Genomic DNA, 16576 nt, shown 5'->3' with positions numbered 1-16576 from the left:
CCGTCTGCATGCGCGCCCCTGTCTGCCGTTCTGTGTGTCTGTGCCTCGCTGCATGTCCGCGAGGGGCCGCCCCGCCCGCGGGGGGGCCGCCTGCCTGCCGCTTCTCAGAGGAATGATGTGGTCTGTGCCCATCTGGTCTGGTCTGGGCCGAGCCGGGGGCGGGGGCGGGGGGGGGGGGGAGGGGGGAGCCGGCGGCCCCCCGGCGGCTGTGGCCGTGGACCCCTGTGCCTGGCTGCTGCACGTGCTGCTGAGATCCGGCTTGCTCTCTTCTTTGGGGTCAGAACGGAACGGAGTCGTCCAGAAGAACTCTGGGGCAGGGCGAGGGGCGGGGGGGTCTGGGCCAACCTGGGGCCATGCCAGCTCTCGCGTCCAGCGTGCGGGAGAGGGAAGGGCGGGGGCTCCTGGTGCAGCCGAGCCCCAGAGCCCTCCCCACGGGCCACAAAGGGGAATCCGTAAACGGAGCCCTGGAGACAGGTAGCCTGAGGGTGGGGTCGCCTCAGCCACTGCCTTCAGAGTTCTTCCTGGGGCTCCCCAGGTAGTGTGGGTCTGGCTCACGGGGGACCGGGAGGGGTACCTGGGAATGACTCCCCTCGCCTTTGGTCTTCTGTAGAGGCTCCTTCGCATGGATCTGCCCGTGGCCGATGACAACACTGTCCACTTCAATTCTACCCTCATGGCCCTGATCCGCACAGCCCTGGACATCAAGATCGCCAAGGGTAAGGGCAGGGATGGGAGCAGGGAGGTGGGACCGGATGGAATTGGGGCCTGGAAGGGGAGAGCAGCGGACAGCCGGGGGTCCCACTCCCCGCCTGAAACCAGAGGAGCCACTGACCCGTCCCGGTCTCCACTCACTCACCCACTCAGCCGGCAAACGTCTCGTGCACGCTTCCTGTGTGCCGGCCAGTGCTATACGCGGAGGGGGGGCACGTGGCAGTTCACGCTTCCAGTGGGAGAGCCTTCCCTGAGGAGGTTCTCAAGGAGTCATGTGGACACGTGGGGAGAAAGTGCCCCAGCAGGTGCCAAGGCCCTGAGGTAGGAGGCCACCCGTGGCCGTGCTGAACTGCCTTGCCCTCTGAGCGAGGGGGGTGCCGGCAGCCTCCAAAGCAGAGGAGGCACCTGACCTGACTCACACTTGAACAGGCTCCCTCTGGCCGCGGGGCACAACGGACCGGGAGGAGGTCAGCGTGGAGGCCACTGACCCAAAAATGATCCCAGTGAAAGCAGGATGGCTGCCTAGACTCGGGGGGTGTGGAGTGTGCAGAGTCCGGCCGTGTCCTGGGAGCTGGCCCACGCCATGGCCGATGCAAGGCGTGGGGCAGAGAGAGGAGTCAAGGCCACCCCCAGGGGCGAGGGCCTGAGCAGCCCAAGGACAGAGCCGCGGCTGCCTGAGACGAGGAAAAGGTGGGAGGGGCAGGTTTGGGGCGAAGGAAGGGCAGGAGGTCGGTGTCGGCCTGGAGACACGGTGCGGGCAGGGGCTCTCCCGCGGATGCTTCCGGTGGGGAACGCCTCCCCAGGAAGGTTCTGAAGGCGAGGTTAACGCGTCTTCCTGGCTGGGCTGGAGATAAAAAGTCAGGAGGCATCAGATGCCGACACATCTTAAGCCAGGGGACTGGACAAGCTCGGCAAGGAGATAAGTGTGAACCGCGAGGCCCCAAGGACAGCCCGGGGCCACCGCAGTGTTAGAGGTGACCAGGGAAGGGGCGACTGGGGAGGAGATGAAGGCCAGGCCAGCGTGGGCCCCCGAAGGGTGTCTCCAGCACGTCCGTTCCCGCCCAACAGCCAAGGAAGACCAGGACCGAGAGCGAGCAGTGGATTTCATGACAGGCAACTCTGGCGGAGGGGGTCAGAGCCCCCCTGCCTTGGAACGGGGTCTAGAGGCCTGACAGGAGACCGGATGTGACTTGGCAGCTGATGGGACAGCGGGGCAGAGAGAGAGGTGCGCCGGTCGCCAGGGAGAGGGAGTGTGGGAAGGGGGGGGCGGGCAGATCGATGACCGTGTCGTCCAGCAGAGGGCCGGAAGCTGGGGGGCTAAAGAGAAAGGTCAGGGCTCCACCAGCTGAAGCCACCGGGAGTTCCATCCAGGGTCCCCAGGGGAGGGAGAGCCGAGGCCGGAGGGAGAGCAGGTTGAGGACGGACAAAGTTAGGGCCAGGAAGCGTGCTGGTGAAGGTACAAAAGCAGAAGGAGCCCCCAGAGAGAGCAAGAAAGATCGGAAAGGGCCAAGATGAGGCTCAGGGGACAGCAGAAGGGGGGTGGGGCCATCCCCCTGGAAGTCCCGTCTCCTGCAGGAAGTCGGAGGTGAGCGGCCCATGCTTACGGGGCAGCTCCGTGCACGATGGGAGTCCGGGCCCGGTTTCTGGCTGTTCGTGGCTCTGTGCCCCCAGGACTGTTTCCCCATCGTTGGGGTGGAAGCTGGTCCAGGTCCCAGCCCAGGGAGGGGAGGGAGCACAGGGGTGGGTGGCAGTTTTCTGGGTGAGAAATCGGGTGAAAGGGTCGTGTTCTGTGGCCTCATCTCGCCCACCTGCCCCGTCCGCCCCGTAAACCTGGGCAGGTGAGGCCACCCTCCCCGAGCCTCCGGCCGTGTATTCGCCGGCGTAAACGGAACGGCTTAAAACATCTGCTTATTTAGCTCTCGGTTCTGTAGGTCAGAGGCCTGGGAGGGCTCAAATGGGTTAGTGTGACCCATTTGAGGGTCCCCCCAGGGCCAAAATCTCGCTGTTGGCCGGGCTGGGCTCTTCTCAGGAAGCTCTGGGGGCCGGGGGGGGGGTGGAATGCACTTCCAAACTCATTCAGGTCTTGGCAGAATTCAGTCCCTTGTGGCTGTAGGACGGAGGTCCTGTTTCTTCGCTGGGATTTAGCCAGAGGTTACGCTGAGCGCCCGGGGACGCATCTGATCTTTCGTGCACTCCACATCTCTCTGACTTCTGTCGCCAGCCAGAGAGAACACTCGGCTTTTCGGCGTCTCGCCTGATTAGGTCAGGCCCACCCAGATCGGCTCTGTGTCTGACAGTCAGCCGACTCAGGACTTTAATTACTTTTGCAGAGCCCTTTCACAGCAGTCCCCTAGACTAGCGTTTGATTGGACAGCCGGAATCTTAGGACAGGAGGCAGGGGCGGCTTTAGAATTTGGCCTGCCGTGGTTCCCTCACCTGTAAAACGGGTCTAACAGCGCCCCCACTCTTGGTACGTGATGCTTTGGTGGCCCGGCTGCTGTTTCTCTCTGGGGAACCTGTTCAGGCGTCCCAAGGGAACCCCAGACTCGGGTTCAGTAATTGACTAGAAAGACTGAGAACTGAGAGGCACCGTTTGACTCAGGGTCGCGGTTTATTACAGCAGGACACAGGTTAAAATCCGCAGAGGAGGGGCGCCTGGGAGGCTCTGTTGGTTGGATGGCTGACTCTTGATTTCGGCTCAGGGCATGATGTCACGGTTGTGGGATCGAGCCCCACGTTGGGCTCCCTGCTGAGCATGGTTCCCTCTCTCTCTCTCTCTCTCTCTCTCTCTCTCTCTGTGATCTCTCTCTCAAAAATAAATAAGTAGAATTTAAAAATAAAAAAATGAAATGTGCAAAGCAGAGGCACATGGGTCAGGGTCCCCTGCTGGTGGAGTTACGCGGGCAGCACCCGGAAGTCGGCTCCCGGTGTCCCCACGACCGCGTGTGACAGCGCGATTCTACCGACGAGGGAAGCCCGCCCGAGCTTCGGTGACCAGAGTGTCCCTTGGGGGTTGCTCGCGGTAGGCCTGACCGACCTTAGCTACTCAGACCCCAGCCACTCCAGAGGTCACACTAATGATGTCACATGGCCCAGACCCCCCTCCCGCCCCCCCCCCCGCCATAAATCACACTGTTAGAATAAACCATCTTGAGCGGCCCAAGGCCCTCAGATAAACAAAGAGGTTTTTATCACGCAGGACACTTTAGAAAGTGACCTCCCAGGAGGCGGCCAGGGACCAGTCCTTTCTTCCGGAATGTGCCGAGTTATCCCTTACCACGGGGACACCTTCTGTGGGACCCCAGTAAGGCCAGTCGTTGGGACACTTGCCAGATTCCCCACGTGAGGATTTCAGGGGCTCCTGGGAATGTGCCTGAGTTTGGCTGTCACTCGTACTCCAGATGCTACTCAGTTCCCAGAGGGTCACGCCCTCAACATCTCTGAGCCAAGGGCCTCTCCTCGGTCCTGACGCTGACAAAGGCACCAGCCCCCCCCCCCCCCCCGGAGTTCCACGGGGAACAGCTGAGCCCGTCTCTGGGGTTAAGGAAGGTCGGCTGAGTGCGTGGGGACAACAGTTACAACAGCGATGACAGTCACAGCCATTTCAGCTGAGAGTCTCAGGCAGGCTCAAAGTATAACACCTTTTTTTCTTTTTTCCCAACAGCTCAGTTTACTTCTAAACACACTGAGCGCCTGTCCAGCAGGCAGGGGATTAACCTCTGTCATTCTCCAGATCTCCCCAAATTGGGAGGCCATCCTTAGCTAGATGCTTGGGAGAGAGGACACAAGTCCCTCGGCTCACCCCTGTGTCCCCTTTATGTCTGTGCCCCTCCCTCCTCTGTCTGTCTGTCCCTCCCCCACCACCCCACCCCTCCGCTCTCTCCGCCCAGGAGCGTCTCATCCTTATATGGGGAAAGTCCTTCTCTCTTCAAGTTTCTTTTGTTCCTCGATGTTGTGTGTGAACTCCCGAATCCTCCTTCCAAGGGACTCAGTCTGTGTCCCTTCGTTGCCCCCCTGCCCTCCTGCTGCCCGCAGCCAGCTGATGAGGGCAGGGCCGACCACCTGCCTGAACAAACATAAACCCAGTTATCAGATCAAAACCCCCAGCCGAACACTAACACTCTGACTTCCGCTGAGCAGAAAGCGAGAGCTTTACTTTTTTTTTTTAATGTTTATTTATTTACTTTGAAAGAGCGAGAGCTCGAGCAGGAGAAAGGGAGGGGCAGAGAGAGAGAGAGAGAGAGACAGAAAATCCCAACCAAGCTCTGCGCCGTGAGCATGGACGTGGGGCTCGAACTCGCGAACCATGAGATCGTGACCTGAAATTAAGAGTCACTGAACTGACTGAGCCACCCAGGCGCCCCCAGTGAGACCTTTATCAACACGGAGTCACCCGTGTGCTGCCAGCTCGGTCACTGGGAGGGTTGGGGGCAGGGCCAGGGGAGGGGTCGCATGGGGAAAAGATAAGCCCAGAGCCAACTAGTAGCCAACACGCAGGGTGACCTCAGCTTCCTAAAAACAGGAACGCTTTCTGCCATTGTCTTAGGAAGGGCCACAGTCCCGGCTAACCCCACTCAGGGCCAGCCCAGACTCCTGTTCAAGACTGAGCGTAGCTGGCCAGCCGAGAGGCCACTGTCCCACCCTTTAATCTCCCCGAAGCCCAGACTCTCTCTGAAGGTGGGGTCCGCCATAACCTGGAAGGTTCTGGGGTGGGCCTCGTGGGAGCTAAAAGGGCTTTGCCTTGCCCGCACCAGAGAGGGTGGCCTCCTGGCCTCTTGTTACCTGCCTGAAACCGATGGCCGTTGGCCATGGCTCGTTGAATGAGAGCGTTCATTGAGTGCCTGCTGTGTGCCCAGCCCCGTCGCCGATATGTGGGACACGGCAGTGAAAGACCAGTGAACCTCCAACCCTCACGGGACTGCAGGGAAACGGGCGACAAACAACAACCACGACGAGTCCGTGGAGCGTGTAATGTGTCGGAAGGTTGGAACTCTGCGGAAAGGCTAGAGCAGGGTCGGCGGCTGGGGAGTCTCTCAACCGGGGGCCGTCTGCCCCCAAGGGACGTTGGCAATGTCCGGACACGTTTGTAGTTGTCCCACTGAGACCAGGGACCGCCTCTCTGAGGCCAAAGTCCTGCGGAATGAGATGGGGGAGGGGAGGACCCTGGGGCAGGACGCTCCGATCACACCTGGTTTGGGGGTGACTGTTGCTCCTGCCCCTGCCCCCCCCCCGTAGTAATCGTGTACCTGGAGGATGAATAAGTCCGAGCCTCAGCCCTCAGGGAACCCCGGGACCTCAGCAGGAGACCACCTTGAAATCCCCCGGACATTTCCCTTCATTCAATGCGACTGACAATCTTACAATCTTAGATGTGATTGAAGGTGGTGGTTCTCGGGTGGGGGGGCAGTCTTGTCCCCCAGGGGACACTTGGCAATGTCCGGGGACAGTTTGGTGGTCAGGATTTGAGGAGGGAGCTGCTGGCAGGAACTGGATGTGTGGAGGCCAGGGACGCGGCTCAGCCCCCGCCATATAGCGCGTGGGCACCCCGAAACCGGGAACGACCCAGCCCCCGGTGTCCACAGATGCCAGGAGCGGGCGGCTTAAGCCATAGACGTGTCTTCTCGCGCGGGTCTGCAGGCTGGAAGTTCAAGATCGAGGTGCCAGCAGGGCTGATCCCTGATGAGGCCTTTCTCCTCTCTCTCTCTCTCTCTTCCTTTTTTTTTAAATTTATTTTTGAGAGAGACAGAGCACGAGCAGGGGAGGGGCAGAGAGAGAGAGAGAGGGAGACACAGAATCCGAAGCAGGCTCCGGGCTCCCAGCTGTCAACGCAGAGCCCAACTCAGGGCTCGAACTCCCAAACCACGAAATCATGACCTGAGCCGAAGTCAGACACTTCACCGGCCACCAAGGCACCCTTCTCTCTCTCTCTCTCTCTCTCTCTCTCTGTCTCTCTCCTTATAGGGACGGACATCAGTGCTACTGGACTAGGGACGACCCTGTGACTTCATGTAGCTTTAATTACCCCCTGAGAGGCCCTATCTGCAAATGCAGTTACACTGGGGGGTTGGGGCTCCAACATGATTTGGGGGAGGGGACACATTTCAGTCCTTAATGACAGGTGTCTTCCTTTTCTTCATGAGAAACGGGAAACATAAGCCCTAGAGAGAAAGTGGCTTTTAATAAGAAATGTTATGTTCTCTTTTCTCCCTTCCTGTGTCTCTGAGAAGGAGCCACAGAGACCCTGGGCACCTCCCTTAGCCACAGTGGACAGCAGACAACCACTTCCCGTAAGGAAAGAGAAACAGTTATAGGTTAGTGTCTAGGGTCTTGAGAGCTTAACAACACCGGGGGGTTTCCCAAGGGCCCCAAGGGTCTCCCGCAATAGACCTGACCTCCCAACCTGAGTCCTGACCCACCACCCATCAGCCCCCCCCCCCCCCGCCCCGTGCAGCTTGGCCCCTGGTGACCACAGCCCCCTGCGTCGCCAGTGGTGTAAAGGAAGACCAGACCAGGGGAATTTGCCCTCTAGCGGGTGAGATAGGGAATGACATCATGAGGTGATTTGTGGGAAGAAGAGAAAGCAGGAGGGCGTCAAAGAGGATGGGGGAGGGCTGTTTTTAGCTGGGGAGGCCAGCTAGAAGACTTGTTTGATAAAGAGGTAGGGCAGGGACCTGAAAGAGGTAAGGAAGGGAGCCATGCGGATATCTGCAGGAAGAACGATCCTGGCAAAGGAAATACAGGCTGTGCAAAGGCCCTGAGGCAGGACCGTGCCTGGTGTGTTTGAGGAACAGTGAGATCGGTGTGTCTGGTGAGCAAGGGCAGAAGTAGAGGAAAAGAAGGAACATCACGCAGGGCCTTCTGGGCTCATGGTGAGGGCGTGGGCAATCACAAGAGCTCCAGGCAGAGGAGGCCCGTGACCGACAGGGATGGTCACAGGCGCCCCCTGGTGGTGGAGGGGGGCGGACATGGAGACCTGAGCAGAGGCGGCCGTGCTAACCCAGGCAGCGAAGTGCCACATTGCCTCAACATTCTCACTCCAGCACAGGCACTGAGCTTTACCTGCGCATCGACAAAAAGCCCCTTCTGCTAGACTTTTCCCGAAATAAAGACAGGTGTCCAGAGTCACATGGGAGAGGATGAGCGAAAACTCCACAGAGTGCCTGGCAGATGGCTGTGCTTGGCCCGCATCTGCGGAGAAGCTGGGCCGGGGCAGCCCAAGGGTGGGCCGGGGAAATGGGGGGGTGGGGAAGGAAGGGCAGAGAGGCAGACACCGGGCCAGGAGAGGCAAAGCGGGCTTTTGGGGCTCCCCAGGCGGAGCAGCTCTTCAGCGGGCATGCGCCAGGGGATGGCTGCTGAGACGCTGCAATGCTTCTCTGTGGTGGGGGAGGGGGGTAGCTGGCCCCTGCCCTTCCCCACACCTGCTGGGCCTCCCCCCACAATCCAGCAACTGCAGGGTCCGTATCTGGCCTGCAGGGGGCCTTCCGGCCCTTGCTCTAGCTCTGTGACTATTGTGGCTCCGTGCCTGCCCGTAAAAGTTAGGAACAGTGCCCTTGTGCCCGGGGCTGGGGGCTCCGAAACGGCGCTGGGGCCAGGTTGGTGTCTCAGGCAAGATGGAGGAGAACGTGCTGCTTCTGGAACAAACAGCCCCAAGGTCTCCAGCCGACAAAGATTTGCTTCCCGTTCCTGCTGTGTGTCCTCCCTGGGTCGGCAGGGGGCTCTGTCCGTCAGTCACTTAGGCACCAGGCCTGAGGGAGCAGCCACGATCCGTAATATCACCAGAGGGAGAAAGAACTCAAGAGTGGCCCTCGCTGGCCATCAAATGCCCCGGCCCGAAAGTGACGGTTCACGGTGCTCACAGCTCATTAGAAAGAACTCCTCACGCGGGCCCCGGCCAGTCCCAGGGGCCAGGGAGAGTCATGTTCCCGTGCACTCAGGCAGGAGGGACCAGGAATCACTGGCAAAGAGACGGTGGCCACCGTGGCTGCGGTGAGGGACCAAAGGCCAGCAGCGGCAGCCGGTCACATCCGGGGGAGGGGAGGCTTGGTTGAAGGAGAAGTCTCCTCTAGCAGGGTTGCTCTGGGATGCCCCAGCCTCTCTGGGCCTTACTCTGGGCCGTGTCTCAGATGCACGGGCCACTGTGCTAATAATCCTCTAGCAGAGACTGCCCTGAGCCCACACGCATATTACCTACTTTGGCCTTCGATCCGGTGAGGTGGGTCCTATTGCCACCGTCCCGTTTCGCGGATGGGAATACCGAGGCCCGGGGCGGTAGACTGCACGGCTGGACCCTCTTGATGTCTGCTGTCCCCCACACAGCCACTCCGCGGCCCTGGCCCTGCCCAGGATCGAGGCCCACGTAGCCATTCCTCCTCCGGGACAGGCCCACAGGGAACTGGTGGCCCGTGAGAACCAGGGCTCTGGAGCCCGAGCGGGCGGGCAGTCAGGGCCTCTCTGTGCCCACGTTGCAGGCGGGGCTGACAAGCAGCAAATGGACGCTGAGCTGAGGAAGGAGATGATGGCCATCTGGCCCAACCTGTCCCAGAAGACGCTCGACCTGCTGGTCACCCCTCACAAGTGTAAGAGCCGTGCCTCGCCCGGCCCCGGGCTCTGACCCGCCAGGACGGAAGGGGCGGGAGAGAGGAGGAGGCAGGTGCAGGGACTAGGCTGGTGCCTCCGGGGCCCCCACCCACGGCGAGCTCGTCCTATGCCCCCCCCCCCAGCCACAGACCTGACCGTGGGGAAGATCTACGCGGCCATGATGATTATGGAATACTACCGGCAGAGCAAGGCCAAGAAGCTGCAGGCCCTGCGTGAGGAGCAGGTACGGCCCTGGGCCCCGGCGCCCTCCGCTCCGGTGCCCGTCGCCCTGCGGGCACCGCGGTGACAGGCCAGAACAGCGAGGGGTAGCCAGGACCCAGAGCAGGTCGCTGGAAAGCAGGGCCGTGCCAAGGAGGTGGCCGGACGAATTCATCTGCCCCGCCTTGGGGACCTTGGGCACCCTGGGGGCAATCTGACTTTTGCTCTGGGTCAGACGGGAGCCACCCTGCTCCTCGTTAGAGGTGGGAAGCGACCTCACTCAGGTGGCCGCCCTCTGGTGGCCGGAGCTGGTAAGGGCTGGGGCCGGGAGACCCGGGAGGAGGCGAATTTCCAGGTCCAGGTGGGAGATGAGGGGGCCAGACCGGGTTGAGAAGTGGTCCCGTTCCGCATGGATTTGCAAGGAGGGAATTGCTTTGGGCATTTGGCAGGGGGCGGGGGGGAAGGTGGCGCACTCTCGGCACAGCGCCCCTGCTGTCTCTCAGCTGCAGCCGTGGCCAGAGCCTGAGCCTTGAACACCGTCCCCAGCCTCCGCCCTGTGCACACACGTTGCTCTCTGTCCCCCCAGAATCGGACACCGCTCATGTTCCAGCGCATGGAGCCCCCGTCCCCAACCCAGGAGGGGGGCCCTGGCCAGAACGCCCTCCCGTCCTCCCAGCTGGACCCAGGAGGAGGCCTGTGAGTGTGGCTCTGGCCAGAAGGTGGGGATGGGAGGGCAGGGGGGGCCATCCCCCGGGGGGCAGCCGCCCCTGGAGTGCCCACTACCACCCCGGCCTCTGTCCCCCCGCACAGGTTGGCTCACGAAAGCGGCATGAAGGAGAGCCCGTCCTGGGTGACCCAGCGGGCCCAGGAGATGTTCCAGAAGACCGGAACGTGGAGCCCAGAGCGGGGGCCTCCCACCGACATGCCCAACAGCCAGCCCAACTCCCAGGTGCCTCTGTCCCCACCGCCCCACAGCTCCCGGGCGCGAGCAGCACAGGAGGGAAGGGTCTGGGGTCCGAGGGTCAGGTCCCGGACTCACCGGCCTCGCCCTGTGCCCCACAGTCTGTGGAGATGCGAGAGATGGGCAGAGACGGCTACTCAGACAGCGAGCACTACGTCCCCATGGAAGGCCAGGCCCGGGCGGCCTCCATGCCCCGCCTCCCCGCGGAGAACCAGGTGAGCGCTTTCACACCCCCCCCCCTCCCAAGGGCTGGACTCAGGGCCCCCAGGGTCCCTGCCGGCCAGCAGTGGGGATGCCGTGGCCCCCTCCCTCCCCGCACGGCCCAAGGGGTCTCTTTCCTCCGGGACCCCGGCTCAAGGGGGCCACCCACACCCTCAGCCGCAGGGTGAGGGCCCTGCCACCCTCTGTGGCCACCCCCGGAGGCCCTCAGCTCCTCCCTGATGGAGGACACATGGGGGCGCGGGAGGGGTGGGGGAGGTGACGCGTCAGGGCCAGGTGAGACCGGCGATCGAGAACGCGCACCCGGGCACGCGCACGCACAGACGCACGCTACGTGTCCGTTTGTGCTCTTACTGGCACCTACGGACGCACACGCGTGTGCACGTGGGTCTGCTCTTGGGAACTTGGCAGGTCCTAGGACCTGGTAGCAGAGTCTGGCGGGGGGTGGGTGGCCTGGGGACAGCTGGGGTTTGTATTTCCTGTCTGGTCTTTGTGGGGGCCAGTGGGGAGGGACAGGGACGTATGCCTGATGCGTGTCTGTGTGTGGCCGCTTCACCCAGCTGTAGCACCCACTTGGTCAGTGCTGGCGGGGGAAGGTGGGGGGGGAGGTGCGCCCACTGCCCCAGGCTCGCAGGGACAGGGGCACCGGAGCCAGAAGCATGGCTGGCTGCCCGCCCAGCCTACAAGGCAGGGCGGCATAGTCTGGCTGTGGCAGGCTTCCCGTGTGCTGTGCCATGGCGTGTGCACGGGGTACAAGGCTGTGCTGTGCCTGGCTGGGCCAGGGTGGCTCCAGGACCTGGCCTCTGGCTGCTGAGAACTCGGGGGGGCGGGGGGGGGCGCCCAGCTGCATGTGGCCGCCCAGCGTCATCCCGCCAGGCGTTCTCCCCACCTCCGGCGCCGCCCACACCCCCAGGACTGAGTCGCTGGACCCCAAGAGAGGGTTGGGACAGGACGGCTGACGGCCACCCCCTCCCCAAGCTTTTGAGTGTCAGTGGGAACCAGGGCTGGGGCACCCTGCATGAGGCGGAGCCCAGGGCCCGGGGCCTGTGGTCACGCCATCCCATCTGTCCGTCTCGTGCCTCTGCCATCTGTCTGTCTGTGGTGTCGCCTGTCTGTCTCCTCTGTGCCCGTGGGAGGCTGGCCAGCCGGGCCTGGGGTCACCCACACACCAGGGACTTTAACACCTCTTTCCCTGACCCTCTTGCCCCGTCCCCCTCCCCCCCCCCCCCCCCCCCACACCCCGGGTTCCTCTTTCCCGATCCTGGCATCTCCGTGTACCACCTCTCACTCTCCCTCTTGGCTTTTATATTTATTTTCTTCTTTCTGTTTTTCTGTGTGCACCATCCCGTGGGGCTGTGACAGAGGAGAAGGGGCCGGCCACGTGGGAATAACCTCAGTGTATGTACCGCCTCCCGGCTGGGCTCCGGCCCCCTCTTCCCGCCCACCCCCCCTCGTGGGAGTCCCGTCATCTCCCCTGTCCTCGGACCCCCCCCTTTCTTTGCAGACTGCAACCCCCCACCCCGTGAAGCCCCATCCTTGTGTGTTGTGTCTTCCGTGTGCCTGCCGGGGCGGGCCTGCCCCCCACCCTTCCCCCCAACCCCCTCTCCTCCAAGCCCCCAAGCTGGGAGATGCCATCTTTCCAGGAAGCCTCACCTGCAGCCCCACCTGGCCCGCTCTTTTTCAGAGGCTCGTACCCCTGACGCCACCCCTGACCCTCTGGTGCAGAAGCCCCAAGTCTCTTAAAACTGCCACCTGGGGCGGAGCCACCGGCCATTCTGCTGGGATGGCCTCAGGTGCCATCTTCCTCCTCTCCTCTCCCAGCAGCAGAGAACCACAGGCCCCTCTCTAGGGTTTGACCCCTGGGGGTGCAGCGCGGGCAGGCTCCCAGGTTGCAGGCCAAGGGGAAGGGCAGCTCCCCTCGGGGCCTCAAATGCCAGGGGAAGCCCCTCAAGGGCTCCCTTCGGGAGCCGGACTCGGGTGGGCAGGAAAGCCCGGTCCCGGCTAGCCCAGGAGAGGACAGTGAGCCGGAAGGCTGGGCACCCGGTCCTGAGCACGCAGGAGGCCTGCCAGCCTCCAGAGAGCAGGCAGGAGTGAGCGCCGGGCTGTGCTGCCCAGGGCCCGGGGCTTCCGGGTGGAACCCGGGATGGGGGACGCTCTCCCCTTCGGCGAGCCTGCCTGCCCCTGGCTAGATGGCCAGGGCTGGGGGGTACCTCCCAGGGATGGTTCCGAGAAACGGGGGTGGATCAGATGGGGCCTCCTGGCCGGAACCCAGGATGGGCCTGGGAGGAGGCAGAAGGGTCCCGGGACCCTGGTGGATCAGAAGCCGAGCCCCACGGCCCTCTGGGACTCTGCCCCCGACACTCACGCCCCATCACTGAGGGCTGAGGGGCCGGGACAGACCGGGACCGCCCGGTGCGGGCCGCTGACCCCGGCCCGCTGGCCTGTCCACCCCCCCAGACCATCTCAGACACCAGCCCCATGAAGCGCTCAGCCTCCGTGCTGGGCCCCAAGGCCCGGCGCCTGGACGATTACTCCCTGGAGAGGGTGCCTCCTGAAGACACCCAGCACCACCACCAGCGGCGCCGAGACCGCGGCCACCGAGCCTCTGAGCGCTCCCTGGGCCGCTACACGGACGTGGACACAGGTGGGCTACCGCTCAGGGCCCAGGGGACGAAGGAGGGGAGGGGACGACAAGGGAGAGCAGGGAAACACCGAGGCCGAAAAGAGGAGGTCTGGACCAGGAGCAGGACCCTCAGGGGACAGGACCAAGCAGCCGAGCTGGGCCCGATGCCGCCCAGAGCCTGGGGACCAGACCCCTGACGCCCAGCAGGCTCTCCTTGGTCTGGGAGAAGGTGCCCCTGTCTAGAGCCCACAGGCCCTTGGGGAGGCCTCCTGTGCGCCACCCACGCCTCCTGCATGGCTGTCTGTTTGTCTGACTCCCTGCTCTGCCCAGGCTTGGGGACCGACCTGAGCATGACCACCCAGTCCGGGGACCTGCCGTCTAAGGAGCGGGACCAGGAGCGGGGCCGGCCCAAGGACCGGAAGCACCGGCAACACCATCACCACCACCACCACCACCACCCCCCACCCTCGGACAAGGAACGCTACGCCCAGGAGCGGCCTGACCATGGCCGGGCCCGGGCCCGGGACCAGCGCTGGTCCCGCTCGCCCAGCGAGGGCCGTGAACACATGGCACACCGGCAGGTGGGTGTGGCACCGGGCACCCCTGATCCGAGCCCCCGGGAGACAGCTCGGGGGTGCGGGACGGGGAAGGGGGCGGAGAAGGGGGCGGGGCACACCAGAGAGCCACTCTAGGCAGGGTCTCCATTCGCCAAATGTGACCTCTGACCCTGCCCACCACTGGGGTCCCCAAGCCAGGGGGGAGCCGGGCAGGGGGAGACGCTGCCCCCAGCCACTCTGGCTCCCCACTCTGCCTCCCCCCCAGCCCCCCTGCCCGCCTGCCGCCCCCTCCCCTGCCCCGCAGCTGCTTCCTCTTTGGTTGTGGATCACCGTTTGAGTTTCTGGCCAGCGTGGTCCTTACGACTCATGCCCCCCGCTGGCTGCCTGCTGCCTTTTGCTTTCCTTTAACCCGGCTTCCGTTTTTGTTTCGATTATGATTTCTGTCCTCTGGACGCCTGTGAGTAATTTTTGAAACTTCTGCTATTTAACCCCGAAACTTACAAAACTCCATTTCTCATTTCTCTTTTCACTTTGTTGTGTTGGTTTTCGACTTCCCCCTCCCTCCTTGTCTCTCCCTCCTCCTCTCCCTCCTCCTCCCCCTCCTCCCCTCCTGGTCCTCCTCCTCCTACCTGTGGCTGTTGCTTTTCTCCTTTTTTTTCCATTCAAACGTCCTGTGTCCCCTCCCCCCCACCTCTCCTCCGCCTCCTCCTCCCGGTCCCCTCTCCCCGCCCCCGCCCCCGCCCCCGCCCCCTTTGGTTTTCCTTTGCCCCCTCCCTCTCTCCCTCCGGTCCTCTGTGTCTCCCCCGTCTCCTTCTGGTTGATTTTGTTGTATCTTTTTTTTTGATTTCCTTTGTTTCAATTTTCGTGTAGGGCAGTAGTTCCGTAAGTGGAAGCCCAGCCCCCTCAACATCTGGTACCAGCACTCCGCGGCGGGGACGCCGCCAGCTCCCCCAGACCCCCTCCACCCCCCGGCCACACGTGTCCTATTCCCCCGTGATCCGTAAGGCCGGCGGCTCGGGTCCCCCGCAGCAGCAGCAGCAACAGCAGCCGGCGGCGCGGCCGGGCCGGGCGGCCCCCAGCGGCCCGCGGAGGTACCCGGGCCCCGCGGCCGAGCCTCTGGCCGGGGAGCGGCCGCCCGCGGGGGGCCACGGCAGCAGCCGCTCGCCCGCGATGGAGCGGCGGGGCCCGGGCCCGGCCCGGAGCGAGTCCCCCAGGGCGTGTCGCCACGGCGGGGCGCGGTGGCCGGCGTCCGAGGGGCCCCCCGGGCCCCGGCACCACGGCTACTACCGGGGCTCCGACTACGACGAGGCCGACGGCCCGGGCGGCGGAGGAGGGGAGGAGCCCCGGGCCGCGGCTTACGACGCGCCACCCCCCGCGCGACGCGCGTGCTCGCCCAGGACTCCCCGGGCCCCGGGCCCGGCGGCGTGCGCCTCGCCTTCCCGGCACGGCCGGCGACTCCCCAACGGCTACTACCTGGCGCACGGACCGGCCAGGCCGCGCGGGCCGGGCCCCCGGAGAGGCCTGCACGAAGCCTACAGCGAGACCGACGACGACGACTGGTGCTAAGCCCGGGCGAGGTGGCCCCCGCGCCCGCCCGGCCCCCCCACGCACCCCACGCACACGCCCCGCGGGGAGGAGCCGCGCACGGGCCGCGGGCCCACCTCGCTGCCGCCTGCCCAGCGCACCCGGGGGGGTGGGGGTGGGGGTGGGGGGGGCCCGGGACGGCCCCGGACTCTGGAGGGAGACCTCAGGACCCGGACACACCAGGGTGGCCCGCGAAGACCCTCGGCCAGAAATGCCGCTGGGGGGCGGGTGGGGGGGGCGCCGATGAGCCCACCCAGCCCCACCCAGCCGACCCAACCCCGCCTCCCCCCGCCCCCCACGAGGGGGACCCTGGAAGGGGGGGGGGAGGCAGACAAACCATACAGCCAAGGGATTCGAATTAACTCAGCCATTTTTGGAGAACCTTGGGGAAAATGGAAATTTAAAAAAAAAAAACAACACACATTTTTAAAAGAAAAACGGGGAGAAAAAAAATCGCTTCTATTGATGAGTTTTATCATCTCAATTGAATCTTTCCTTTCCCTGGTGAACGCGAGCTGGTGGCCCGTGTTGTGGCGGAGAAGCCGGAAGCGAAGCCGAAACCCAGCGTCCCACACAAGACCCTCCACCAGACGCTCATACCCCACACACGTTCTCAGACACACACAGGAGTGCTTGCTGGTTATACCAAACCCTACTATTACTGCCTGCAGAAAAATCAATTTAAAAAGATACACAATTTTAAAAAGGACAAAAAAATTAATGATTGAGAAAAGAAGCATTTTTTTCTGACATTTGGTCCTGCTTGAAATAACAAAAGAAAAAGGAAAAAAAAAAAAAAAAAAAAACACCACCACCACCACCACCACCGGTTTCCTTTGCTTCTTTTTTCCTTTTTCCTACCTTGTTTGAAAACTGTGGGCTTGGGACTGTGAATTACTGCATGACATTCAAAAAGAAAAAAAAAAATAAAAAAAAGTTGAATCAAAGGGCTTTTGGATCGACTGGTCTTTGTCCCTCTGCAAAGTGCTCCCCAGGTCTCTTGGGGGGGGAATGGTGGAAGGGAAGCCCTTTGAAAGTGTTTGAAGGCAGGAAAGAAGGAGGCAGACAGACCCTGATCCTCACAGAGCTTGGTGGCCAGAGCCCTAGAAATCCTGGCTACCTGAA

The 16576-nt window shown here is 63.0% G+C and overlaps 1 protein-coding gene across 14 annotated transcripts in view; it reads left to right on the top strand.

The window, feature by feature from the left end:
- Positions 1-15530, top strand: part of CACNA1A (calcium voltage-gated channel subunit alpha1 A) — a 213245-nt gene extending 197715 nt beyond the window's left edge. For 11 of the 14 annotated variants that reach the window (XM_043586739.1, XM_043586748.1, XM_043586747.1 and 8 more), the window contains 10 exons: positions 611-716; positions 9180-9287; positions 9432-9532; positions 10094-10203; positions 10318-10456; positions 10570-10683; positions 12050-12085; positions 13145-13331; positions 13641-13891; positions 14738-15530. In XM_043586739.1, coding sequence (XP_043442674.1) covers positions 611-716; positions 9180-9287; positions 9432-9532; positions 10094-10203; positions 10318-10456; positions 10570-10683; positions 12050-12085; positions 13145-13331; positions 13641-13891; positions 14738-15433 — 1848 coding nt within the window. In that variant the 3' untranslated portion in view covers positions 15434-15530. Of the gene's footprint in view, positions 1-610; positions 717-9179; positions 9288-9431; positions 9533-10093; positions 10204-10317; positions 10457-10569; positions 10684-12021; positions 12086-13144; positions 13332-13640; positions 13892-14737 lie in introns of those variants that run through there. The other 3 variants (XM_043586751.1, XM_043586749.1, XM_043586752.1) reach the window with 3 other exon arrangements.
- The last annotated feature ends 1046 nt before the right edge of the window (positions 15531-16576 follow it).

This window comes from Prionailurus bengalensis, chromosome A2 (assembly GCF_016509475.1).
Source record: "Prionailurus bengalensis isolate Pbe53 chromosome A2, Fcat_Pben_1.1_paternal_pri, whole genome shotgun sequence".
In the NCBI taxonomy this organism is placed as follows: domain Eukaryota; kingdom Metazoa; phylum Chordata; class Mammalia; order Carnivora; family Felidae; genus Prionailurus; species Prionailurus bengalensis.
This window is presented reverse-complemented; position numbering and strand designations above follow the sequence as displayed.